The 27,032-nt window shown below is 35.6% G+C and overlaps 1 protein-coding gene across 8 annotated transcripts in view; it reads right to left on the minus strand.

Moving 5' to 3' along the window:
• The window catches only part of TSPAN12 (tetraspanin 12), a 106,056-nt gene that overhangs the window by 53,430 nt on the left and 25,594 nt on the right, over window positions 1–27,032 (minus strand). For all 8 annotated transcript variants that reach the window (XR_010585819.2, XM_065542506.2, XM_065542504.2 and 5 more), the window contains 3 exons: window positions 9,790–9,864; window positions 4,526–4,633; window positions 609–752 (listed from right to left, as the gene is read on the minus strand). Coding sequence is in view for 7 of the 8 variants with exons in the window: in XM_065542506.2 (XP_065398578.1) it covers window positions 609–752; window positions 4,526–4,633; window positions 9,790–9,864 (327 nt within the window). In the remaining variant the exon portion in view is untranslated. The remainder of the gene's footprint in view (window positions 1–608; window positions 753–4,525; window positions 4,634–9,789; window positions 9,865–27,032) is intronic.

The following is a 27,032-nucleotide window of genomic DNA, read 5'->3' on the forward strand; positions in this document are numbered from 1 at the left end:
CCTAAAATGGATTAACTGATTATTCTGATCAGTTCTCCCAGAAAACACAAGTATGTACATTTCTTGGGCACATGAGGATTGACTTTACTGCCAGTGAGCATAAAACTTAATCAGTGAACTAAAACTGGCATCACTAATCATTAGCCAGCAGGGGGAGCTGAAGAGTAGCACGGTTGCGTTTTCTTTGGAGAGGTTCTTTTTCCCCCCTTCTATGTGTTGGTGGTCTATGTGGAGGCTCTTAAAATACATATTCTGTCCAGGAACTCCAAACCCTGCATTTCTTGCATATCCAGTGTGAGCTACATACTCTGCCTGTGTCTGTTTCAAAGGATTCCCAAGCGGTCGGAACTTGATTCAAAACAAAACAGTTCAAAATCCAATTAATTACAAAACCTGGTCTTTCCCACTTCTCTTTGTTAAAATATGATTAGTGTTTAGATTTTTATACTTTTTTTTAGCTTTCTTCTTCTTCTCCCCATATCAGAGAAAATTTTAAGGCCTTTTATATTTAGACAGAGAAGAAAAATTTCATTGGCATATTGTTGATTCTTTAAAGTTATTCTTAAGAAAACATTTATCCATAATAAATTAACCATATATGGCCTTACCTCTTGATAAAGGTCACTGAGATCTTCCTGGTGGGCTTGTTTGGAACATCCTGGGAATTCTCTAACACAGCAGGAATCTGGGGGCCAGTCCATCTCTGTCATTTCCAACCAGTCAGTGAAATATACCACTCCACAGCACTTAAACTGCAAAAAAAAAAAAAAAAATCACTAGTCAGCCTCAGAAACCACAAAACTATTTTCTTAACTTATAGGAGATTAAACATCAGTTTTTTTAAATTTTTGTACCCAGAGCTACATCTGTCATCACCTAATGATATGTGTACAGTCTATGTTGATGATAGAAATGTAGTAAAGGAACACCATGGCTAACCATTGCATAATGGAAGAATTCTGAGTAATAATGCCCGTAACACATCAAAACAAATCAGGCATGACTGAGACTCACTCCCTAGCTGTAAGCTTGTCTACAAGGGACTATACATAGCAACAGACTGAACATACACACTAACAAACCCAAGTAGGTGACACCTTATCTTTATCATTAAACCTCTAACCACCAAGGGCCAGTTGATCAAATTTTTCTATTGCTCAACATATTCAAATATTATATTAAAAGTTTCTGTAATCTTTGTAAAAACATGTGTCGACCAAAGCCCACATCACAAAAAGTTAGCAGACATCGATTCCTCAGCTAGTAAAATATCCAAAAACTTTAAGAAATAAACATAGGTCTGGCCAATTAGTGTTTATTCAACTAAGGTTCTTGAAATAAATGTTCATATTCTATTACCACAATCTCAGAAGAAATGGTGTGCCTTTAGCTTGAATAAAATTGGAGTTAAGAAAAACTATATTGACATTTTTTCTTTTTTATCTCATTTCCCCAAAGATTAGCAAAAGCTTTCTCTGATCAAGGTTTGAAAGCACTGCTTAAGGACCTCTATAGATTAGATTCAGAACAATTATCTATGATGAATAATTTTCTGTCCTTGAGTAGAGAGGGAGGTTGCTCTTTCCCCTCTAGCCAGAAACAAGGACTATGGGCAGTCACCGAGAACTTTGCCGAGTGACTGGCTATGCAAATCATGCAGTCCAACAGATCAATCTATGTTCAGGTTTCACATTGTATCATAAAATATCACAATCCCCCACCATTTCAAAATTTAACTAAAATTAATTTTGAAGAATTCTGGACTTTTCATGCAAAAGGAAACAACAAGAATACTACAAAGTATTCTGTGTTGTTACACTGGTCTAAATGTCTGATTTTTAAACAGAAACAAAATCACCTTAAGAGGATTATAAATGATGAATTACTGAACAGTATGGGTAATACGAAAATTTTGAGAAACTTAAAAAATACTTTCCATATATTTTTCTTCTTTAAACTTGCTCTCAAAGTCATGAGTATACTATCAACATCACAAATTTAGTCAATAATTTGACATTACATATTTCACACAATACATTAAATATCCTTAAATAATATATGTAGTATAAAGACTTCACTTCATAAAAATCATAAACAAGGAAACATTAACTTTCCATGTCCATCTTTTTAAATCCTTACACTCAGAGAAAATTCATTTCTCTCCTTTGCTAATGACATGAGTCCTTTCTGTGTTGATGACAGAACAGTTCTTGGAACTCTCTAACTCCATCCAGCATGGAACAGCCTATTTATATGGCTGTGTCAGGGAATGAGATATTCTACATAAATGACTTTCTCAAATATAAGTATATGTTTTTTCTTATTATAAGTATATAATGTTCAGTGATGAACTTATTTTTATTTTAGTAAGTATTTGTATAGAATTGCCCGTCTTCAACAGAAGATACTGAATTTATTCTGAAACTTTTTCTGAGAACTCCTTTAAGTAAGCCCAACATCATACCAAGATATTACTGTAGTCTACATCTCCTTGTCATTTTCCTGTCTCCTTTAATATTGTGTTGTGAGATAGTACCACTCTTGCTAATGTGTCAAGCTCTAGAAAATACCATCCATTTTACATATGAGTAAACTGAGCCCTTTGACGGTCAAGTAGCTTGCTAAAGTTACAGGCCAGAGTGTGGCACAGTCTATTCCAAAGCCTATGCTCCAACTACTATGTTAAAATAAATAAATGAACACATTTTTTAAAGTTAGTATTCTAAAAAGGTATTAAATAAACGCCAATGGGGCTTAAGTGAGAGTCTGCTAAGTTGAGGTACGTGCACAGAATTGCACTGAATGAGGAGCAAAGGAAACCGGCACCTGATAAAGTTGCTTTCTGCAATATAGGTTATTCTAGAATTGTGTCCCCCACCCAAATTCATTTGTTGAAATTCTAACCCCCAGTACCTTAGAATGTGACTGCATTTGGTGATAGAGTGTTTAATAGTGATTGTTAAGTTAAAATAAGGTCATTAGGGTGGGCCCTAATCCAATATGACTGATGTTCTTATTCGAAGAGGATATTTAAATATAGTCACATATAGAGGGAAGACAATGTGAAGACACGGGGAGAAGATGGCCATCTGCAAGCAGTCATAGCAAACTAATACAAGGGATTTAAAAAACTCTTTCACGTTCTCAGAGGTCTTCACCCTCTCCATTTACACAAAACAGTCTTATGATAATGGAGGAGGAAACTTACCATGTAACAAATCTAAAAATAAGTGTGCTATCTTTTGCAGTACTTGTACATTGTCCATCTAGGTGGAACTCCCATCAGAAAAAAAAAAAACTCACTTTGTTTTTTAACCTGGATTATCACTGTCTACATCACAAATTCCAGAAAATAACAAGCTCTGGGCAGCATCTACTCAAGACAGTAGCTGACATAACTTACTATAAATTTCCTAATGCTTATTTTCTCTTTGTGTTGTTTTTAGCACAAATATACAAAAAATAAACAAAGTTAGGAAGCACTTAAATAAACAGGAAATCTGTGTTACAATGATAATTTTTACCATCTCAACAGTTGTATACAGAGAGTCAGATTTGGAGATTGTCCTGGACTTGAACCTCTGCCCATATCAAGGACAAAGCAAGTGAGCAGAGATCTTGCTATCTATCATGTAAGATATTAATTCTCAAATGCTTTGCGGCCTAACACTACGATAAATTAAAGGAAATTAAATACTTATCCATCTGGGAATGTCACTTCAATCACAAGGAAACTGCTTAGAAGAAGAGCTTGGTTTGAAGCAAGATCAATGGTTAACTTCAAGTCACCAAATTTTAAACATCTGAATATAGTCCCCACTTGAGAAGATGGTTGGGTGCAGTGCTACATGGCAGTTAGGTAAGAAATGCTAAAAGTACCTATACTTTGTAATGTTATTGTTAATAACCATAGGCTAAATGAAATCTAACTTATGACATCGTTTAATCTTCTCAACAACCTGAAGAGATAGGTATTTTTATTATCACTATTTCACAGGTGAGAAAACCAAGACTTAACGGGGTTATGTATATTATAGAAACTCACTTAATAGTAAGCAGCACAGCTATGATTTTAACCAAGGTCTTTCTGACTAGACCATGCCATTAACGATATACTGACTTCAAAGTCCCAAATGAGAACAATCCTTTTTTTAAAACTAAAATTATGTTTAAAATATTGAGAGCTCTAAAAGTCATGAAAAATCTATTTGTCCGGAACTTGGATATTTATCAAGTTAACCCTCATAAAAAGAAAACTTCACAATAATTTAGCAAAATGGCTTTTCAGAAGTTCTTAAATATATGTGAACCATGTGAAATAAAGGGGAAATGGTATATATGGGAGGAAAATCAGGCCATGAAGTTACTTGAGATATTTTTCAAGAAAGAATTGCACCGGAGGTTACTGAATCATAGGCTTAATTTTTCAGCACAGAGGAAATTACCAAAGTCAAAGCTCTAAACATCTGGTTTGAAAGTGCACCACTTACTTCACTCTCTCTACCTCAGAAATTGTAGCACTTACCTCTCTCTGAAAAAAATTCCAAGCATGAGTAAGCCACCGATATCTAGGTAATCCATAATTTGTCATCCTGGCTTTCAAAGTGACCATATCTGACCACTGTACTGGAACCTGGTAATAAAAAGCAAAATATCAACAGCTATAACATACACACACAGACACAGATTCACACACACACACACACACACACACACACACACACTCGGAATGTCTTATAATTGACAAATACTATTTTAAATTTATATTTGCTTGTGGCCTAAATTTAGCTCAGAGTATTCAATGTAGTTTTTGGACAATCTCAGTGTGTAGATTTTTGTGATAAATGATTAGGTATTTTGTACTAAAGAAAAAAATGAGAAATCACTTTAATGCTCAAGGAAATCACAAACAAGTAATTAACTGTACATTCTACAGACATACTGAAAATTTTCACATAACAAATAACCTCTGCAGAGAAATGCCCTTAATTTGACTTCAAAATGCTATGAAGTTTTTGCTCTTTTAAGCAACTGCAGATAATAGTACTAAAACAAAGGGGAAAGAATTAAAAAGGGAAAGACTTTGACTCAAGTTAAGCCTCACTCTGGGATAATTTTGCCAACACTTTTTCAAAAGTTGTAATTAGGAGGTATATTAGAATTTAAGAAAGAACAGTTCTCCACTTTTACACTGTTGGTGGGAATGTAAACTAGCACAGCCACTATGGAAAACAGTGTGGAGATTCCTTAAGGAATTAAAAGTAGACCTATCATTTGATCCAGCAATCCCATTCCTAGGTATCTACCCAGAGGAAAATAAGTCATTATACGAAAAAGATACTTGCAAACTCATGTTTATAGCAGCACAGTTTGCATTTGTAAAAATGTGGAACTAGCCCAAATGCCCATCAATCAATGAGTGGATAAAGAAAATATATATACCATGGAATACTATTAAGCCATAAAAAGGAGAAAAATAATGGCATTCACAGCAACCTGGATGGAATTGGAGACCAATATTCTAAGTGAAGTAACTCAGGAATGGAAAACTAAGCATCGTATGTTCTCACTCATATGTGGGAGCTAAGCTATAAGACACAAAGCCATAAGAATGACACAATGGACTTTGGGGACTTGGGAGGAAGGATGGGAGCGGGATGAGGGATAAAAGACTACACATTGAGTGTAGTGTACACTGCTCAGGTGATGGATGCACGAAAATCTCAGAAATCACTGCTAAAGAACTTATTAATGTAAGCAAATACCACCTGTTACCCAAGAACCTATTGAAATAAAAAAATTAAAAATAATAAAAAAGAAAGAACAGTTCTTAAAGTATTTCTGTGCTTCTATTCTCCAATCACCTAGCACCATGTCTATTGCAGAGTATTTAATCATGACAGAGCTTTAGGTATACAATACCACAGTCATTGTTGTAATGCAATACAATACAACAGTCATTGCTGGCCAGAAATCTGATCAGTCTATCAAGCTATGATTTTACCTCAGGGCCATGAGAAATGGAGGTATACAAATGCTAATCTCATTACATACATAGTATTAAAGCAACTCTGGGAAACTGGATGGACATTCCCATCTGATCTATGAAGTAATATAGACTGGGCTTAGTAAAGCAAGCTTGACATTCAATAAATAACACAAAGATCAAGAACCAAAAAGGAAAAAAGGCAGACATGAGCAAATAAGGCTCCAACAGAACTAGAGATTAGGATTATTATAAAATCTTATTTTTTAAGATAATCATATCAATAGAAGCAGTTTCAAAATTCCTGACCACAGAAATTCTTCATGTTTTTCCTTTGTTAACTTTTTTTTTTTTTTGATTACTTGGAAATATACAATAAAACATCCAAACACTTGGCCACACATTTTTTCCCCAAATAATGAGCAAAATGGGTGTACTCTGTGTTCATATATGCCTTTAACAAGGTTCAGGGAACTAGTCAAAGTTCAAACTACTCACCATAAATTAGTATTATCTCATAACCCTTTGGGCATAAAATAAATGGAAGTGAAGTAAATTATCTAGAAATGTACAATCTGAAACTATATCATTGATGGATTTTACCTAGAGAAGAAATAATGAATAGAAGGTGAATAGTATAAAAAAACAGAAATGAGAAAGCAGATTATCTGATGTCAAGTCACTTGATTTAGTTAATATATCAATTTTTTAAAACTTTACCTTCTAAAATAAATACAGGTTATTTCCTTATTGTGACCACGAACAATCTGAGACCAAATGTGGAAGAAAACAGAGGAGACCATTGAGGTTCTGGCACAAATACTGAGGTCTGGCCATAAAGTAACACACAGGTTGATTGGTTCCTTGCATGGAACAGCTAAAAGCACAAAGCCCATTCTATGTAAAGGCTGGGTTCTGCAAAATTTGGCAGATAATAAACTTTAATGGTACTTTTCATTCACACTGCTATTAGTGCAAAAGCAATAAAAAACCTGACAAACTTTTTTTAAAGAACTGCTTTTACATTTCACTTTTAAACAGCCCTTGCTCCATTCTGGTGATGTAATGGGAAAGATTTGCAAAAGCAAAACAGTGATGCATGCCCTCAACTGGAATGGTAGTGGGCACCTATTTAGTACTGCAGTACTCAGGAGCTAATCGTAGATGGTCTCTTAACAGAATAGAAGAAAGTATCTAGGCCGGGCGCGGTGGCTCAAGCCTGTAATCCCAGCACTTTGGGAGGCCGAGACGGGTGGATCACAAGATCAGGAGATCGAGACCATCCTGGCTAACACGGTGAAACCCCGTCTCTACTAAAAAATACAAAAAACTAGCCGGGCAAGGTGGCGGGCGCCTGTAGCCCCAGCTACTCGGGAGGCTGAGGCACGAGAATGGCGTGAACCTGGGAGGCGGAGCTTGCAGTGAGCTGAGATCCGGCCACTGCACTCCAGCCTGGGCGACAGAGCGAGACTCCGTCTCAAAAAAAAAAAAAGGAGAAGAAGAAAGTATCTAAATAAGTATACATTCATTTCAATTTCTTCGTATTTCTTAGAATTATTTTAAAATCAAAACATTTCATTTCAACCATCTTAAGTGAAATCATTTTGAACTTGCTGTATCTTGGAAGATTTACCAAATATTAGTATGGCATATACACTCTAATGCCCATGTTTAAAATCCGCAAGAAAGTAAACCAATTGCTAAAATCCTTTTAATTACCAAACAGAACACAATAAAAAGCTGAGGTAACAGGATCCAGAACTAATGATAAGATATACTCTCTATGGTTTAAATGTCAAGGAGACACATTTATCACTTGAAAACAGAAAAAAATAAGAGAGACAATCTTTTGACCAGTAAACCACAGAAACGGATTCTCTGGAGCCGAGTACTTTTTCAATCCCCTAATAAAATTTCCAGGGATGGGGAGAAAACATGATTTTCAAAGACAGCAAACAAGTTCCTATATAAACGGGAGAGTTCATGTTAATAAGAGCTCTGAACTTTTTATTAAACTAGTTAGAATCTGAGCTAACTTTTCACCTTTTCAGGAACTCTCTACTTGCTTAGTGCTGTTGAACACTGGAAGCATGAGTGTCTTCACAGAGAAACATATGTGTGAGTGTGCCAAAGCATCACTGATATGTAAATTGGAGTGTGTAGAGTAGCCACTGGTCTGTGGTTACTACTTAGTATTCAAAACAGTCTCAAAGCACAATGGTAGATTCACCAAAGAATCTTTGAAGAGTATATCAGCACCAGAAATGACTTCTATTTTACTGTTCAATTGCCAAATGACTCTCTTCACTCTGAAACAAATAAAATATAATCTCTGTCCCTTCTAGAGAGTCACTACATTTTAAAATGTTGAAGACGTCCTAGGGAACTTGTCACAGATGCAAATGCCCAGTCCTTGCCCTTTCCTCCCTGCCTTCCCCTCCATTCTGACTGAGCACATCTGGGCTGGAGCCCAATAATGCACACTTTTAAGAATCATCCTGGGTGGCTCCTACTGCAGATGGCCCAAGAGCTACACATGGAGAAACACCATTTTACTAAAACAGAATTACTCTACAAAGTTTATGGGGAAAAAGTCTGGCCTCCCTCGACGAAAACAAAAAGCATTCACAGACATGCAAAAGCGTTCGACATCACTAGCAATAAATGCAGTAATTTCCCTCAATGAAGTAAGCAAATGTTAATAAGTAATAATACCCAGTGAGTGCAAGGATGAAGTGCAAGTGGTAAGCCAAACATGACTAGTAAAAATCTTAAGACTGAGAAATTTCATGCTCATTTATGCTAGCTATAAAAGTTGTCCCAGCCATTTCAACTGCTGAAATAAAAGAGAAAAAATGAAGAGCTATATTCAAGTAGCCAAGTGTGGAACTGTGAGAGTGCTTCGAGATTGTGCTAACCACACAGCAACTCTTCAAATACACCTCTTACTTAAGGTGGAAAATGGTTCTGCCTGTTGCAAACAGGAGATGTAGGCTTCCTAGTCATCTGTTCACTATTGCAGTCAGCATTTTAAAAGGCTTTATGTAGGTGTTCAAGAATTTTCAGACTAATCATTTGCGAATATGAATCTTTTCTATTATTAACTCCAAAATTGGTAAAATTATTTTAGAACATATACTATTTTTAGTCTATGATACCCATGTTTAAGCAGCCTGTGGAATTAAAGACATATACAGAGTATACCAAAGAAAATTCTACAAATTATGACTTGGAAATGTGCTTCAGACACAGAAAAGAAAGTGTTAGCTTTCAGAAGTATTGGGACTATTAACTGTTATCATGTAGCATAAACATTCAAATTAATAATCATGTGCCTAAATTACTCTAAAGTATTGATATGGTTAGGCTTTGTGTCCCCACCCAAATCTCATCTTGAATCGTAATCCCCCTATCCCCACACGTCAATGTCAAGAGACAGACTAGGTGGAGGTAATTGAATCATGGGGGGCAGTTTCCCTCATGCTGTTCTTTTGATAGTGGGTGAGTTCCCACGAGATCTGATGGTTTCATGAGGGGCTCTTCCCCCTTTGCCAAACACTTCTCCTTCCTCCCACCATGTGAAGAAAGTGCCTTGCTTCCTCTTTACCTTTTGCCATGACTGTAAGTTTCCTGAGGCTACCTCAGCCACGCTGAACTGTTAGTTAACTAAAGCTCTTTCCTTTATAAATTACCCAGTCTTGGGCAGTTCTTTCATAGCAGTATAAAAATGAACTAATACAAGTATCTAATTTAAAAGGTTGAACTGTTGTTTTAGATTATGGTTATATCTATTTTGAACTCACCATAAGTTCCTGTTCATATGTCCAAACGCCACAAGCCAGTTCTACGCAGAAAATGACAAGCAAACTTCCAAAGTACTGTAGAAAAACAGAAAAGTATGCTGTTATTATAGCAGTAAAATAAAGTAGGCTCCTCAAAGACAAACTTGGTATTATGTTTACCTAGTGAACAAGAAAACAGAGGTAAGTTTTCATGAAGCCCCTCAGAAGCAGATGGGGAAATTTTCAGCAAATTTAGAAATATCGGCAGATAACATTTAATATTCATCTCAGTGAGTCATAGTTTATTAGCCATCTCATGAGAAAAATATTTTATAAATGCCACTACTTTCATTAGGATAAATAAGAATTTACATGTTCTAGTCTGATAAAACTTTAATCAAGTTCTCCAAGAAAGGGGACCTAAGTCCTTTCAAAGTGGACGGGGTACAGTCAACAAGTTCAATGCTCTGCCCATGAGCAGAATTTAACTCACTCTTCTAGGCAATGGGGGTGGGGCGTCTCCTTTGCATTCTTAGAAAAAGCACAACATAGAACAAAACCTCAACCAGTCTTGACACTTTATATAGTAAGTTTCTATTATGGGGAAGGCACTTGGGATACAAAAGAATATCAAAATTCTGATAAGGCATGCATAGGCAAAAAATAACACAAAGTTTAATACAATGTCAAAACCAGAAATGGAGATAAAAATTCAAGATTCCTATGACATAGAGAAATACGCAGTGTTCCAAAAGGTGAAAAGGATTGGAACAAAGAAGAGAAGAGAGAATACCAGGTAAATAAAAGCCATGAACAAGTGTGCAGAGGCAGCTGCAAAGTCAAGCAAAGAATCAGGGAACAGGAAACAGATCCATCTAGCTGGAGTGGGGTGGTCAGAAAGAGGAATGAGAAGCGATCAAATGGGAAAGATGGACTGAAGCCAGATTATGGTGAACTTTAAATAATACACTAGTGAATTTTAAATCCATCATGCAGGCATTAAGGTAGCATCTTTCAAAGGTTCTGAATAGGGGAATGACATTATAAACTGATGAAATAAAGGCAAAGTTCTCAATGATTTGGAAAAAGGAAGTTTGCTAAGGGGGAGGGTGAAGATCCCTTAGAAGGTAGCACAAGAGGAGGCATGAAGTGAGCAGCTGAACTTAGATGATAGCCTTGCAAATAGGCAGAAAAGAATCATTTTAAAAGGTATAGGAAAAGAAAATTGACAAGGCATTAGACTAATTGAATTTAGAATGGAAGAGAATGATGTATTTCACCAAAGCAGAGAAATTGGGAGGGGTAAATAGCTCTGTGGGAAGATAAAAAAATCTAATTTTATTTGATTAACATAAAAATGTTTATCTAACTATCAGAAATGTAGACTCGGCTGAGTGTGGCGGCTCAGGCCTGTAATCTCAACGTTTGGGTTTTGGGAGGCAGGAGAGTCACATGAGCCCAGGAATTTGAAACCAGCCTGGAAAATATAATGAGACCCCATATCTACAAAAAGAAAAAAAAGAAGAAGCGAAGAAAATTATCCAGGCAGGGTGGTGTGTGTTTGTAATCCTAACACTTTGGGAAGCTGAGGTGGGAGGATCACTTGAGCCCAGGAGATTGAGGCTGTAGTGAGCTATGATCATGCCACAGCACTTCAGCCTGGGTGACAGAGAGAGAACCTGCCTCGAAAAAAAAAAAAGTGTAGATATGAAGCCCACATAGCCAAGGATGGAATTGAAAACCATTATTATGATTAGAAAAAAACAACAACTTTTGGATAGTGCTCTGTTTATCAAGCACTTTCACAATGAATTCACTCAAGAATCCTGTGAAATAGATAAGGCTACCTCATTTTACAAACAAGAAAATTAAACAGCAGATAATGGGACTTCCACAAGAATGGGCATAATGAATTTGGGAGCACTGGATCACTGTAGCTGTGTTCCTGTGTCACACCTTGCCCAGTTGTGGTGGTAATTTTACAGAGGCAAGCCGCAAATATATGAGAAAGAACAAGCTCTCTGAAAATCATCCTCACTAATTTCAGCAGGAATAAAACTTCATTGCAATTATGAATATTCCATTCTATTTACAGTGGGAGGTCAGGGTGGGAGTACCAGGTAGTGACGATTTGTGAATATCCTCCTTCACTGGACTGAAAGCTCTACTAAGGGCAGGTACTTTCTTGCATTCCTCATCACATAATAGGTGTTCAACAAGTATTTGTTAAGTAAAAGAATAAATGCAAACAAAGCAGAGTGGTATGATAGTGAGTAGGACTGGGAGCTACCTTGGACTGGGTGATCAGGGAAGGTCTTTTTATAAAGGTGATCTTTAAAATGAGTCAGTACAGACAAGAAAGAAGCAATGCTGTTAAGACTTCAGAAAAAAAGCAATCCAGGAAGAGGAAATACCAAGTGTGATGTGGCCTTGCATGGTGGGCTAGCTGGTTAAAAACTCAATGGTAACTGGCACACAGAAAGAGTGGGATGGGATACAGGGTATGCAAGTAGACATTGTGAGGTGCAAAGAAACAGATCATTATGAGCCATGGAAAGGATTTTGGATTTTATTCTATGGGTAATTCAAACCCATTAGCAGGTGGCAAGATCTAATGTACATTATAAAAACATAATTCTAGCAATTTTGTGAAAAAATGACCTGTAGAAAAGCAAGGTGTGATGAATCAAATAAAAGATTGCAGAAGTAGAATGAAGAAAAGAAGATGGAAAAAGTGGACCGAATTAGGATTGTGAGCCATCAGGATTCAAACTTAAAGTTTCTTTGTTTATAATATTTGCTAATAAAAGGGGGAGTGGAGTATAAGATACAGAAAATGGGGCTGATTTTCTACTACCGTAACACACCTCCTATGATTTAAAAATATAAATCTTTGCTATTGTTTTAATATGGTTCCTTCCTATTTCTTTCATATGAAAAATAAAGAATACATAACTGCATAATCTCTCAGACAATAACACAGCTTCAAAATAACTGTTGGTTCAAAGGATAAAGTAGTACTTTGTTAAGGGGATCTCATTTTGCAAGCTACTTTTATTTTTGGCATACATAGTATTCATGGTCAGCTTTAATATACTCAGATATCATTTCAAAGTATTGTTATTTCTAGGCCTTACTTTAAAGATTTCAGCCGTAAAAGTATGATTAGAAGAAATGTTGTGAGCATAGTACTTCAAGCCAATTTTTCTCCAAACTTTCTTTAATGCTTTACTTAAGAGATTTCTAGACATAAAAAATATTATATTTGCATCTTATGTTACAAAGAGACCAAATGTTCAGTAACTACATACTAGATCACTTTTCTAATCTTTGATAAGAAAAGACCCTTAGAGACAGTGAGACTCCAGAGAAAAATTAAACTATGAGACATTTTTTGCGTCTCAGATTCTTAACCTAAATTCGTTTCATATTTGACGTCTGGCTACAATGAAAACCAAAGCATCCCTGAAAAGGCAAGATATGTTTACCAATAAAACACGGACATGGATGATGATTATTATTAAAAAAAATAGGAAATTCCCAGACTTTGCCTTGAGGATAACCACGTAAATTTCTAGACAGGTTTTATAACCTTTTAAATCCTACTTGAATATTCTCTCATTTTCTGCCTCTTGGAGTCATTAATCAGTTCGCAAATGTAGCCCATGATTGGTACGGAGGGGCTAAGTTTCCTATGAGCTGGACGCTCTTAACTCCGGGAAAGCTCTAAAATGATTGTATCTTTCAGATTTCCAGTGGGTTCATATGATGCCAGTTCTCCCATACAAAATAATTTTTTTTCTTTATTCCACTAACACTCAGGAACGCTGATTTGTTTGACTTTGAGGTTGAAAAGACAAGTTTCATCAACATTATAACACTTTCTTGGAATAAATTAAATTTAAAATTTGATTCAAATAAAATATTTTTACAAATGATGTTGCAGCTTCACGGTCAGCTGTCTTTTCTTCGTTGTTATTGCTGTAGCCTGAAACATCCAGTGTTCCAATTCCAAGGAAAACATTAAATGTCAAATTCATCCTTAATACAGGATAAATAGACCATCTGCATCTACCCCTAAATTTTCTTTTGTGGCGAGATCTCAGTCCTTGATAAAGTCATTCTCATACTGATTATTGCACTGAGAATCACTCAGCTGCTATTTAGTTTAAGAGCTAGATTTGAAGCATCTATAAAGCATGATGCTAATCCTTAATAACAAAATTAGCCCAGAATTAAACACAGCTCCTGCTGAGTTGTGTTATGGTATGAAGTGTACATCCATATCAATTTCACCACACAAACACCTGTTATCTTCAACATTACTGGGAACATGTATGTCTCTCCCCTGATGGTGGCAGCAAGTGTTTCTCGTGTTTCTTGCTTTCCCAATGCATATGGTTTAACGAGATGGTATGTACCAGTCTAGTTTGCAGAGCAACTCACCCTATCTTCTCCTAGTGGGTTTTCTTTCTAGAACGATGAAAAGTGCTCTGAATTTGGAGTTAAATTTAAGTTCAAAACCAGCTCTGAAACATATTGTGTGATCTTTAGCAAACCATTTAACTATCTTTGTGTCAGTTTGCTTATCTGCCTGATAAAGATAAAAAAGAACCCCCTTTTATAGTTTCCATCAAGGTTGATTTGATATATGTGAAAATGCTTTGGAAAATGGAAAGCATTGTAAAAAATGCTATTCTGTACTAGTCTGTGAAACAACATCCATAATGACTTGTCCTCTCTTTCCATACGTAGCCTTCATTCTCTGCAGTGTGCCACAGTGTCTTCCTCATCATTGTTTTCCAGTATTTTACCTCCGATTCTTTATTTTATTACTTTTCTCCCTCCCTCTGTGTGTCGGGGTTTCCTTGTCTGCTGTATTTCAGGTCTCAGAGACTTTGGCTTGTAAACCACTTGGCTGCCCTACTCATAAGTCACAGTGCTCCCTCCACTGCCAGATCATCAGTTCTGGCTGGCAAGGATCTTGTTCTTAAACATTACTTTATCCCCATTGTCCAAGCAGCACCTGTCACACAGCAGGTACTGGGTGGAATGTCAGTGGAAATAATGACCAGTTTACCAACTAAGACCAATTTCAGTGTTCCCTTGGGTTTCTCTAATTTGAACCTTGAGTGTCTTATTAACATTTGACTCCCCTGAACTTCTGCCTATACATTTCTATTTTAAATATTGCCTCTCTTTTACCAGTGTCTTTTCTGTAGATTATGCTGTAATAATCCAATATGCCTTTAAACATTTAATGCAATTTACAAGTGAAAGAAAGGGAGTAACATGCAAACTCTCCCCATCTCAAGCTACTACCATCTAAACATTTTAAACAAATGAAGAATGAATAAATGTGTGTCTATACAGGAAATTAGAATGTCATTATTTCCATTATAAACTATTTTACTTGCTTTGAAAAAATTGTTCAATACAGAGTTCCTGAAAATATCTAAGCTCCCTTACTACAGACCAACTAAAACTTGTGTTCCACAAATAAGTTTTATTCCTAAACCTACATTTAGGAAAAAAAAATGAATCTAACACAACATTCTGATAATAGGATACACCCCCTAAATGATGTAATCAATCATATTTTTTCACCAAGTCACTGAAGCTGAGAATAAATAACTTTCAGTTCAAAGATGGGTGCCTTCATGTTTTAGGTAATAGAAGATTAAATAAAACAATGTATGTGAAATTGTCTTGTTGACTTAAAAAAAAATAAGCTGTAAAAATGGAAGAACATAGGCTTTGAAATAAAATAGACCTGGCTTCAGATTTTGGTTACTTGACATATCCGTTGGCTAGTTTTGGGCAAACCACTACACCTCAGTTTCCTCATTTGTAAAGTGAGAATGTTAAAATTACCTTGCAATGCTGTGCAAAAGATTCCATAAGGTAAAGTGCTGCTTCCTTGTAAGCACTTCCTAAAAAGTAGCCATTATTAACCATATCATAATTTCTACTAGAACACAAACTCCACATGAACAAGAGGTATCATTGCTGTTTAAATACTTACCACACTACCTGGCACATAGCAGACACTGAATATATGTTTCTTGAGTAGAGGTAATTAGGAGTAGAGGACGAGAATGACGGTGTATAAAATTGCTCATCCTCCTGAGACTATCAGTGTCACTCCCACAAAAGGGTGTCTAATCCCAAAGGCTATTACATGAACTTTTAGTAAAATCCCTGTCCAGTGAGACTGTATTTGGTATTTTCCAAAACATTTTTATTACAAAACTAAAGCAGGATGGGTGTGGAGGGTGGGGAATGCCACTTCTTTTTTAAAAGTAGTGAAATCAATTTGTCTGTTATCTTAAACAAACTGAGGTTGGTCACAGAATGACCAGAATGACATGTTACTAGTCCCTTTGTCCACTGGAAGTGTCTGAGGAGGAAAGGAAGGGCAGGACACCCACCTTCCTATTTAAGCCCTTGGGGATGTGTGGGTAAATGCATCCCCTCGTAGAAACAAAGAGGATTCATTCCCACCCCCCCACCCCCCACTTTTAAAGTTATTTCACATCACTATATGTATGCAGTCAAAATAGTAAAATCTCAAGGAAGACCCTTCTCTTAAAGAAACATTTATTTATAAAAATGATCTGCTTCCCTGATACCACCACCCCCTAGGATTTCCCCCTAAAGAAAGCAGATTCAACACTTGCCCTTATCCCTTCTTCCCCTTGAAACTTCACTAAAACAATAGTAAAGGGATATTTTAAAAGGCATAATCCCAGAGAAAACTAAAAAAAGGAAAAGGAGACAACAGCGAGTATATTTTGGAAAAGTGCAAAGCAGAGAGCAGAGTGACAAATTTGTCAGCAGTCCCCCAAAAGGTGAATGATAAAGCAATAGTGGGAAAACTTGATTCACATCACAGAGTCCCCAAAATACTCACGTATTGGCAGCTCTGAGGTGGGGATAAAGAGAGAAGGACTTGTTGAAAACCCCATTTAGGAAGAAGTTAGACCTCCCCCCCAACACAGGCCCCTCTCCCATCCTATGTAGCAGGGTGACTACCCTACCTTCACCAATAGAGGTGCTTAAGGAAGTGGAGACACTAAAACAGAGAGTCAGGACTGGGGACAGCAGGTATAGTAGATGACAAAGTACAGTACTAGAAACACAGAATTGAAGGTCAAATGTACATACGTTTCCTACAAAGGTTCAAGACTCAAATCAAACCAAAATAGCAGTGGACTTCTTAAGGACAGCAGACAAGTGTCTTCAAATTTCTGAGGAAAAAGTAATTTCCAATCTGGAATTGTAGAGCCATCAGAATTAAAGCATGAGGGTTTATAAAGCCATTTTCAGGGACAGAGACATTAAAAAAACCTACTACGAATATTTTTTTCTGGAAATTACTGGAAGACACGCTTCCTAAAACGAGAGACTAAACAGAGAAGGACAATGACTTGGAATCCAGGAAACAGAGGGTCTAACACAAAAGGGAGGCAAAGGAAATTCCAGAATGGTAGTAAAAGGATATCCCATGATGGCAATAGCTTCAGGAGGCCTAGGTTGGAGCAAGTCTAGAATGTTCTGAGAGAGATATATATATATTCAAGATATATATATATATATATATAAAAGATGAAATGCCCAATATATTTGACTATATAAAGAAAAAAACTTATGACAGAAGGAAGTAATTCAGAGTTGAATTAAACATAAATATATAAAAACAAAAAAACAAAGAAATTGATGAATTTCAAGAAAAACAACAGATCGTTCCAGAAAGAAAATGTAAACCCAGTGCTTTATCGGATCCAGCTGTAAACAGCATTTACATGGTCATAATCACATAAACACCAATCTAACCATAATTATGAAATACCTGAGTTGAGGTGAGATAGGAAGTATGGTGGGAGGCACAGCAAGAAAGGTTGCCAGTTCTTCATCTTCCATAAATGGAAGCCAATGGATAGTGGCCAAAACTAAAAACTATATAAACTAAAAGATATTACATAAATATATGATTTGGAGATATGGAAGTAAATTCCAAAGGAATCTGCTCAAACAAAATTGAAAGCAATTGCCTCTTGGGTGTGGAAAAATGCCAGGATGAATGACTGCAATGTTTCATCATAAGCCTTTTGGAACTAAATTAGCTCTCTAAATTATGTGCTTGGAGCACACTGATAAAAGTAAAAACAAAATTAAAACCAACAATAGCCCTCCGCAGGCCTTGACACCAAAGAGAAAAGACTTCGTAGCTGAAGGACTTTGAATATGCTTTACATAGAAAATTGTAAGTGGCGCAATTATACTTCAGGGTTATGGGAAGTAAAAGAGGTGAATGGAGAATGGAAATAATCTAACTGCTCAGGAACAGTCTTCCTTTCCCTAAATGTGTCCTCAGTAATTCAAAATAGAAGTGGTGTAACAAAAATATAAAAAGTGTATACTGAGGCTAGACCCTGCTTTGAAATATGAAACTCTTCTGCAATATTGCCTATTAAAACTATACATTTGGGAGGTCAAAGCAGGTGGATCACCAGGTCAAGAGATCAAGACCATCCCGGCCAACATGGTGAAACCCCATCTCTACTAAAAAGGCAAAAAAAAAAAAAAAAAAAAATAGCTGGGCATGATGGCACACACCTATAGTCCCAGCTACTTGAGAGGCTGAGGCAGAAGAATTGCTTAAATCCGGGAGGCGGAGGTTGCAGTGAGCCGAGATGGCTCCATTGCACTCCAGAGCGAGATTCCATCTCAAAACAAAAACAAAAACAAAAACAAAAACAAACTATGCATACAGTTTGCCCAAATCAGTTTGAATATAATTATTTTCCATGTTCATTTCAGTCATAAAATCATAGAACCCAGAATTCTGTTACTGTCAATTTCATTCAATGATAGTCTGGATTTTGCTTATTTGTATTCTATTGCCTCTGAATGAATGAAAAATTGATTTTTTTTCTTTTCACGTCTTTACTTCTTTACTGATAATAATGGGCATTAACAAACTTTCTAAAAATACAATATTTGCTATTGTATTAAGTATTTCCAATAACTTTCACTTTGGGGAAAATTGACTTTTTAAAATTTTCATGTCTAACTTTTATTCATGTAATGAAGACAATCTTCTTCATTAGCAATCTTCTCTAACAAAGCCAATCAATTTATTGACTGCCTGTATTGTGGAAAGTATTAACTTGTGAAAAGTATTAAACTTGGTAAAAGCAGTTGAAGAACATAGGAAAAGATACTTTCAATCACTAAGAGCGTGTTTAATATACTCTCTACATGTAAAACTTAACACCCTCATTCCTTTCAACTTTACAAAGGGAGGACTCTATGATATATATTATCTAAGCTGGAAACCATCATTCTTAGCAAACTATCACAAGAACAGAAAACCAAACACCGCATGTTCTCACTTATAGGTGGGAACTGAACAATGAGATCACTTGGACTCGGGAAGGGGAACATCACACACTGGGGCCTATCATAGGGAGGGGGGAGGGAGGAGGGGGGAGGGGGGAGGGATTGCATTGGGAGTTATACTTGATGTAAATGACGAGTTGATGGGTGCTGACGAGTTGATGGGTGCAGCACAGCAATATGGCACAAGTATACATATGTAACAAACCTGCATGTTATGCACATGTACCCTAAAACTTAAAGTATAATAATAATAAAAATATATATATATTTAAAAAAAAAAAAGAAAAGAAAACAAAAACCCTGTATCTAACTTACCACAAATACAAAAGGCAACTGTTTTCCAAACTGATTTTCTATATAAATGCCACTGCAAATGAATTTTACATTAAAAGAATTGTAATGTTTTCCTTGAACACTTTTACATAAGTTTATTTTTGTGCAAGCAAGCAGATAATTAACCAAGTATCACAGAATCCCCCTCAATAAGAATCTACTACACTGAAAGAAAAGTAAAAAGTATAAACAACATAAAGTTATTTTAACTTACTGTTCTCTGAATTTATAACTAAAAACTCAAAGACTTTTTTCATAAGTAACATTCAACATGATTTAAAACCACAAAAGTCAGATTTGCTTATCTTGTAAAATTGATACAACCTGTGATTTATCTCCCCCCAACTAAAAGTTATTTCAAAATATAACATCCTTTACTGGACATTTTAATATTTTTAAAACATGAGGCCTTTTGACTCCTATCTACATGCTACATAGCCAACACTTTTAATAAACAAAAAGGTTGATGAAAGGCCTACGTTCACTAAATGATAAATGATAAACTCCAGTCTCTATCCTGTCAAATACTAAACTCTGCAAACTTTCAGTGCTAAGTATCTTTATGGCAGTTGTTTATTTTTCCTTTCCCAGTGATTGGAGGTTTAAAAATATTATGTTACTTATAGTTAGTAAATAAGGGAATTCCATTGCCAAATATTTGTACAAGATAATGGAACAGCTGTCCTTCTATTAGGAATCCATGGGGAATAAAATACTACCAACCTCAAGAGTACTTGCTGCTGAAAACACATATATACACGTAGCCTCTGTTTTAGCTATAGCAGCACACACTTGGTAATTTCTGAAAGCCAATCATTCACCATGTCCAGTATCTCTCTACAATTTTTTTTAAAGTCAATAGAATCAGGTCAGCCTGATTTAGGAAAAATAAACTAGAACTATAGACCAATGGTTAAAGAAAGAGTCTTGTCTTAGAGACCGTCCCAAATCCACCAGTATCAATAACTACTCAGGACATGCAGAAATTTAAGCTCAGATTAAAAATGTACGGTCCTTTGTGCATGCTTGTACTTGAATAAATATTGAAGATTCTTTCTAAAGTTGTATCTTAATTTACTCCCCTTTTCAGTTTCATTTGCATTAATAATTGCTGAGCTAATTTCTTATTAAAGATGTTGGTGAAATTCAAATTAGTAAGGGTTTGCTTCACGTGATGTTCAAACTACTAGACAGAGAAATGTGTTATGCCAGGATGTGCTGGTGTAGCTGAGGGCTACAAGTTCCCAGGGTCAATGATGTACATCATGAGAGGTAAGGCATTAAGGGTCAGTCAATAAAACATCTAAACACACTAGAGAGGTCACCATGTATATGGCATCTATTGCCTGGTAAGCTAAGTCAGCTAAAGTGTGCAAGCTCAGCCCTATCTCAAAGGATTTACAAGCTGTTACTGGTTTCTGAAGAGGGTATCTATACAGATTATTGGGCCATTCCTAAGAATGTGAGACAGGGGTCCCCATTACCAAAACCCACACATGAATATGCAAACAGGAAGGAGCCTTAGCAATATCTCAAGCAACACAGCCAAAATAATACCACACAAAATTCTGACCCTTATTGCGCCTCTCACTCCGACCTAACCAAACATGTCCAGATCCTTCCCAAACAAAAGAGGGGAATGAGTTCACTATAGTCAGCATCTTTATTTTATTAAATTTTTTTTGGAGACAGAGTCTCATTCTTTCACCCAGGTTGGAGTGCTGTGGCAAGACCTTGGCTCACTGCAACCTCCCCATCCCAGGTTCAAGTGATTCTCCTGTCTCAGCCTCCCAAGTAGCTGGGATTACAGACATGCACCACCATGCCTGGCTAATTTTTGTATTTTTAGTAGAGATGAGGTTTCACCACATTGGCCAGGCTGCTCTTGAACTCTTTACTTCAAGTAATCCACCTGCCTCGGCCTCCCAAAATGCCGGGATTACAGGAGTGAGCCATTAAGCCCCGCCAATAGTTAGCATCTTTATGAAAACACTTTCATAAGTCAACAAGTTAGGAAATGAGAAGTTTTAAAAGACGTTTGATTAGGCAGAAAGAAAACTCGTGCTATAATAGCTCTCAACAACTTTTTAGCTTATCTATAACTCTATGTCCGTGAAAGTATCTCCTTCTAAATCACGTTTTTTATTTTCAAACAAGATATATACTTTATTTTTTTATATTCTCCAGAATGACCACAAACCCTATTTGTTAAAAAAGGGTATTAAAGGAAATAGTTTCCTTTAAATTTTACAAATCCATATATATAAATATTTATTACAAGTAAACAGCTTGCTCTTTTCATTGATAAATATATTCATGCAAATATACTTTCTTCCTAAATCATAAATATTTTTATTCCCACAGAAAAAAAGTGTAAGAACACTATTATTTGTGAATGTAACACTCTGATTCACAGTCATGCTCAATGTTCAGAGAAGAAAAATTATGTATAAACAATGATAAAATTAAATCACCAAACTTGCCAAAACATTAGTAATTCAGTCTAAATGATAGAAGGAAGTTTGAATTAACTACAAATTACAGAATAATTGTAAAGAAATGCACTTTTGTTACAACAAATATTTGAATATAACAATGTTGAAAAGTAAAGAACTGCTTTTATAAATAAACCAATGATGACATGAGGAAAGCATATCCATTATCTCTAAGTAAATGTTTTTAACATCCTTGAAAAGTTTATTCGTAAAAATTTGTTCTCCAAGTTTGTTTAAGCAGTTCTACCACAGTCGTCTGACACTAGTTAATTGTTTATGAAAAGTCTTTTCCCTGAAGCTGAAAAATCGCTGCAGCGTTCCAAAGAACTAATGTTGTAACCTCAGCAAGGTCCTCTTGGTGCTGGCTTGCTTCCCTAAACTCACCTCAGCCCAGCACCTAGTGTCTAGGTGCCTAATTTAGCTTAGTCACTATATTTTTAGTATCAAATGTGAACTAAAGACATCTAGATTAATAGAATTTTATTTATAAAGAGCATCTGGAAAAAATCTAAAACATTAGATGGCCTTCCCCACATGAGTACCTTTATTCGTTCATCAATAAAGGCATATTGTCAGAATTCAAGCATCTCCTCCATTCTCTCTTCTATCATTACAAAAGGTTATCAAAACGTGATACTCCCTTACTTAGCCAAGAGTAACAAGACCAGGTATCCATTTCTCCCAGGTAAATGAGCAGAAGGTCCAGGATTAGGGAATAGACACTCCCATCAGGGATACATAGCAAACGATAGATCAGATCGCGCTTCTGCTCACAAAACTTCAGATCACAGAGTATGCTTGACATTCAATTTGGCCCCAGTTCACACAGCCAAGTCTCAGCCATATCTGGTAGATATCTACCCTAAGACATACATGCGCCTTTCTCCAAACCCACTGTGAGCTTTCCAGTCTTATCACAATGGTTCCTTCCACCAGCCTTTGGGTCTTCCAAAGCGCCTTTTTTCCCCTGGCCCACTCCAACAACCACTCACTGCCACTTGCCCGTCTCCATCACATCTCAGCTCAAATACTTCCTCAGGTCCTTTTGTTAAATGTTCTTAACAGAAGACAACTATTGTTCCTTAGAGTTTTTTTGTTTGTTTTTGTTTTTTTACAGTACCTTTAAAAACACAAAGAGAGAACGTTTGGAGTGAAAATATTTTCATAATAAAAGGTAAAAAACCCTAATTGTCTCCTTAAAAGTTCTCAGTCTGTGCTTCAACCCAGCTATGCAAGCCCTACACAGAATGTGAAACTGTAAAATATTTTAAATGCTTGTTTACTGGAAAAGACACTGCAATGATTCATATTTTACTTAATTAGAAATTATTTTAAGTTGCGATCATCTAATAAAATTCTGTTATTTTATTAACTCTTTAGAATTGTATTAATATTCTTCTTAAAAATCATGTTTCTAAAGTGTCATTATTTTAAGGAAATTTGTTGTTTCTAAAGTTTAAAATTTTTAAACTAAAATAATGTCAATATAAAGAAAATTCAGGAATAACCACTTATTTTGGAATAATTCAAATGCATTGCTTGACAGAAATACAAAGTGATACAACTACAGTGTTAATACATTTTAAATACAATTTAAACTATTGTTTCTGTCATCTAAGCTGAGAAGATTTATCTTAGCCTGAGCATGTCACCTGAGCCTATATCACCTTTTCTCTGAAAAAGGGAAAAGATATACATATTACAATTCTAAAAATGTTAGTTTTTAAAATTTATGTAGTTTCAAGAAAAAGCTTACCTTAACTCATAATCTTATTTAGCCAACAACTTCATTAGACATTGCACATAAAGCAAATACTAACCATGTTTTTTTTTCTAAATATTCCATCTAAAAGCTGCTTTCCTCACTGGTTTAAACGACTTAATTCTCTCATCTTTTACAAACGTTATCTGCCCCTTGTTTAAACTCTCTCTACATTTAGGATACTGTTTCCTGAGTCATCTCCTTTTAAATGAATATTTTCTGGTTTATGTTTGCCAAAGGAAGTTAGTAGAGAGATACGTGGAAGTAAATGAGAAAGTGAAAACACTGCACAATTGCTGAATTCACCTCAAGGAAGCATTTGCTGAATTGGTGACCAGTATTCATAGGTGGAATGAACATTTCAATAGCATGTGCTGCCAGAAAAATACCTGACTTTGAATTTTCCACAAACTCAGGACAGTCACCAAATCAATGGATATTGAAATATTTCACTTACATTTAACTAACATTATCTCAAATGTATATATCTAAAAACAATCTATAATAAGGTTTAAAATGCTTGCAGTGACATAGCACACCATACAAAAACTTGAATCATTCATATTTCAAACCCTGAAGTAAGACAAAGGTCCAATGACCAGCCAAAATCCTGTCATAAAGACCCAACACTAAGGCCATGAATATCAGACAGTTGTCCTGGGCCCATCTCTGACACAACATTTACTTTTGAAGACATCTGCTGACATATTTTCCTGGGGCATCAAAAACCATAAAATACTTACAAAGTAAATTTAACTGAGGGGTTAAAAGATCAATATGCTGAAAATTATAAAATACTGATGAAAGATGACACAAATAAATAGAAAGATATCCCATGTTCATGGATTAGAAGAATTAATGTTGTTAAAATGTCCATACTATCCAAAGTGACCTATAAATTCAATGCAATCCCAATCAAAACTCCAATGTCATTTTTTACAGAAACAGGAAAAAAATCCTAAAACTCCTATGGTACTACAAATTCCCCAAATAGCCAAAGTAACCTTGAACAAAAACAACAAAGCTGCAGGCATCAAGCTACCTGATTTCAAAATATATTATAAAGTTACAGTAACCAAAACAGCATGGTATTAGCCTAAAAACAGACATATCAAGCAATTAAAAAGGACAAAAGAAGTAAACTGACACATTTACAGCCAATTGATATTTTGATGAAGATGCCAATAACACACAATGGGAAATGGAAAGTATCTTCAATAAAGGGGAACAACTGGATATCCATATGCAGAAGAATAAAATTACTATTATTTCACAGCATAAGCAAAAAAAAAAAAAAAAAAAATGTATTAAAGATTTAAATGTAAGACCTGAAACTGTAAAACTAGTAGAAGACAATGTATGAGAAGAGCTCCAGGACACTGATCTGAGCAATGATTTTTTTAATATGACCCCAAAGTCACAGACAGAAAAAAAGCAGAAATAGACATATGAGAAAATATTAAACTACCAAGATTCTGCATAACAAAAGAAACAATTAGAAGAGTGAAACTCATGGATTGGGAGAAAATATTTGCAAACCATGTATCTGTTAAGGGACTAATATCCAAAACATATAAGGGACCCAAACACCTCCATAGCAAGAAAGTAAACAACCCAATTAAAAAATAGGCAAAGGACCTGAACAGATATTTCTTAAAAGATGACATGCAAATACCCAACAGAAGACAAAGAGATAAAAAAAATGCTCAACATCACTGTTAGGAAAATACAAATTCAGACCACCATGAAACATCAACTCATAGCTCTTAGAATGTTTACTATCAAAAAGACAAAAGATAGCAAATATTGGCAAGGCTTTGGGGGAAAAAAATCCTGGTATACTGTTTTTGTAAATATAAATTAGTACAGTCATTATGGAGAGCAGTATGGAGGTTTTCAAAAAATTGTGAATTGAATTACCATATGATCCAGCAATCTCACTTCTGAGTATACATCCAAATGAAATGAATAGGAATGCCAAAGAGATATCTGTATTCTCATGTTCATTCCAGCATTATTCACAATAGTCAAGACATAAAAGCAACCTAAGTGTCAATCAACAGATGAATGGATAAAGAAAATGTAGTCCCTATATACAACAGAATACTATACAGCCCTAAAAAAAACAAGGAAATTCTGTTACTTGTGGTAACATGGATGAACCTGGAGGACATTATGTTAAGTGAAATAAGCCAGCACAGAAAGACAGATACCACATGATCTCAGTTATATGTGGAACCTAAAAAAGTGTTGATCTCAGAGGAATAGAGAGTAGAATGGCGGTTACTAGAGGCTGGTAGGTGAAGAGGAGGATGGTTAAAGGATGATTAGTGGGTACAAAGTTTCAGTTAAACAGTAGGAATTACTTTTAGTGACCTATTGCATAGCATGGTGACTACAGAATGATGTATAATTGTATATTTAATAAGGATAAGCTGTATATTTCAAAATTGCTAAAAGAGTAAACTTTAAATGTTCTCACCACAAAAAATAAGTGGGTGCATTGGATATGTTAATTAGCTTCATCTAAGAATCCCAAAAAGTATACATACATCATTGAAACATCAAATTGCACCCTATGAATACATACAATTATTAATTGACAATTACAAATAAAAATTTTTTAATTATAGTTTTTAAAGAATTCTAGCTAACAAGTCAAATAAAGTACATGTATTGAGTAGATATGTTTCTATTATATAAAAAAAGTATAAATGCTGAATAATTTTTCATTTCCTGATGTCAAGCAATAAAAGCATTACTATCATGTAATGCTTTATCCATAATTCTACCTCACCAAGGTTTACTGATTTCAGCCACCTTCCTCCAGCCCCAAAGTCTTACTTAGTTCACACCCTTATCCATGGCTTCTGGGGATGATAATGTAATCACTAACAGGGCTTTCTATTGTCTCCCGCTTAAATGGGAATTACCATTTCATCACAAGCTGGAAATACCCATTGGTTCTTTACAGCCCAAAGAATAACATCTAACTTTTTGATAAAGACCTTCACAATTGGACTTAACTTCATCTTCTTCTCACTGTGCACCAACACCACAGCCGCACTGACTTTCTAAGTTTTGCCTAAGTTTTCCCTGTCCCTTCACTCCTCAGTGTTAATACACACTCTTCATGTTGCTGTAAATCTCCTTCCTTCCTCATCTCCACCAGGAAACCCTTATGTATTTTCAACATCCAGTTCAAATAAAGACTCTACTGTGAAACATTCTGGAAAGCTCCATTTGCTCCTGATTCTGGATTCCCACAG

This window comes from Macaca fascicularis, chromosome 3, assembly GCF_037993035.2.
Source record: "Macaca fascicularis isolate 582-1 chromosome 3, T2T-MFA8v1.1".
NCBI classification, from domain to species: Eukaryota; Metazoa; Chordata; class Mammalia; order Primates; family Cercopithecidae; genus Macaca; species Macaca fascicularis.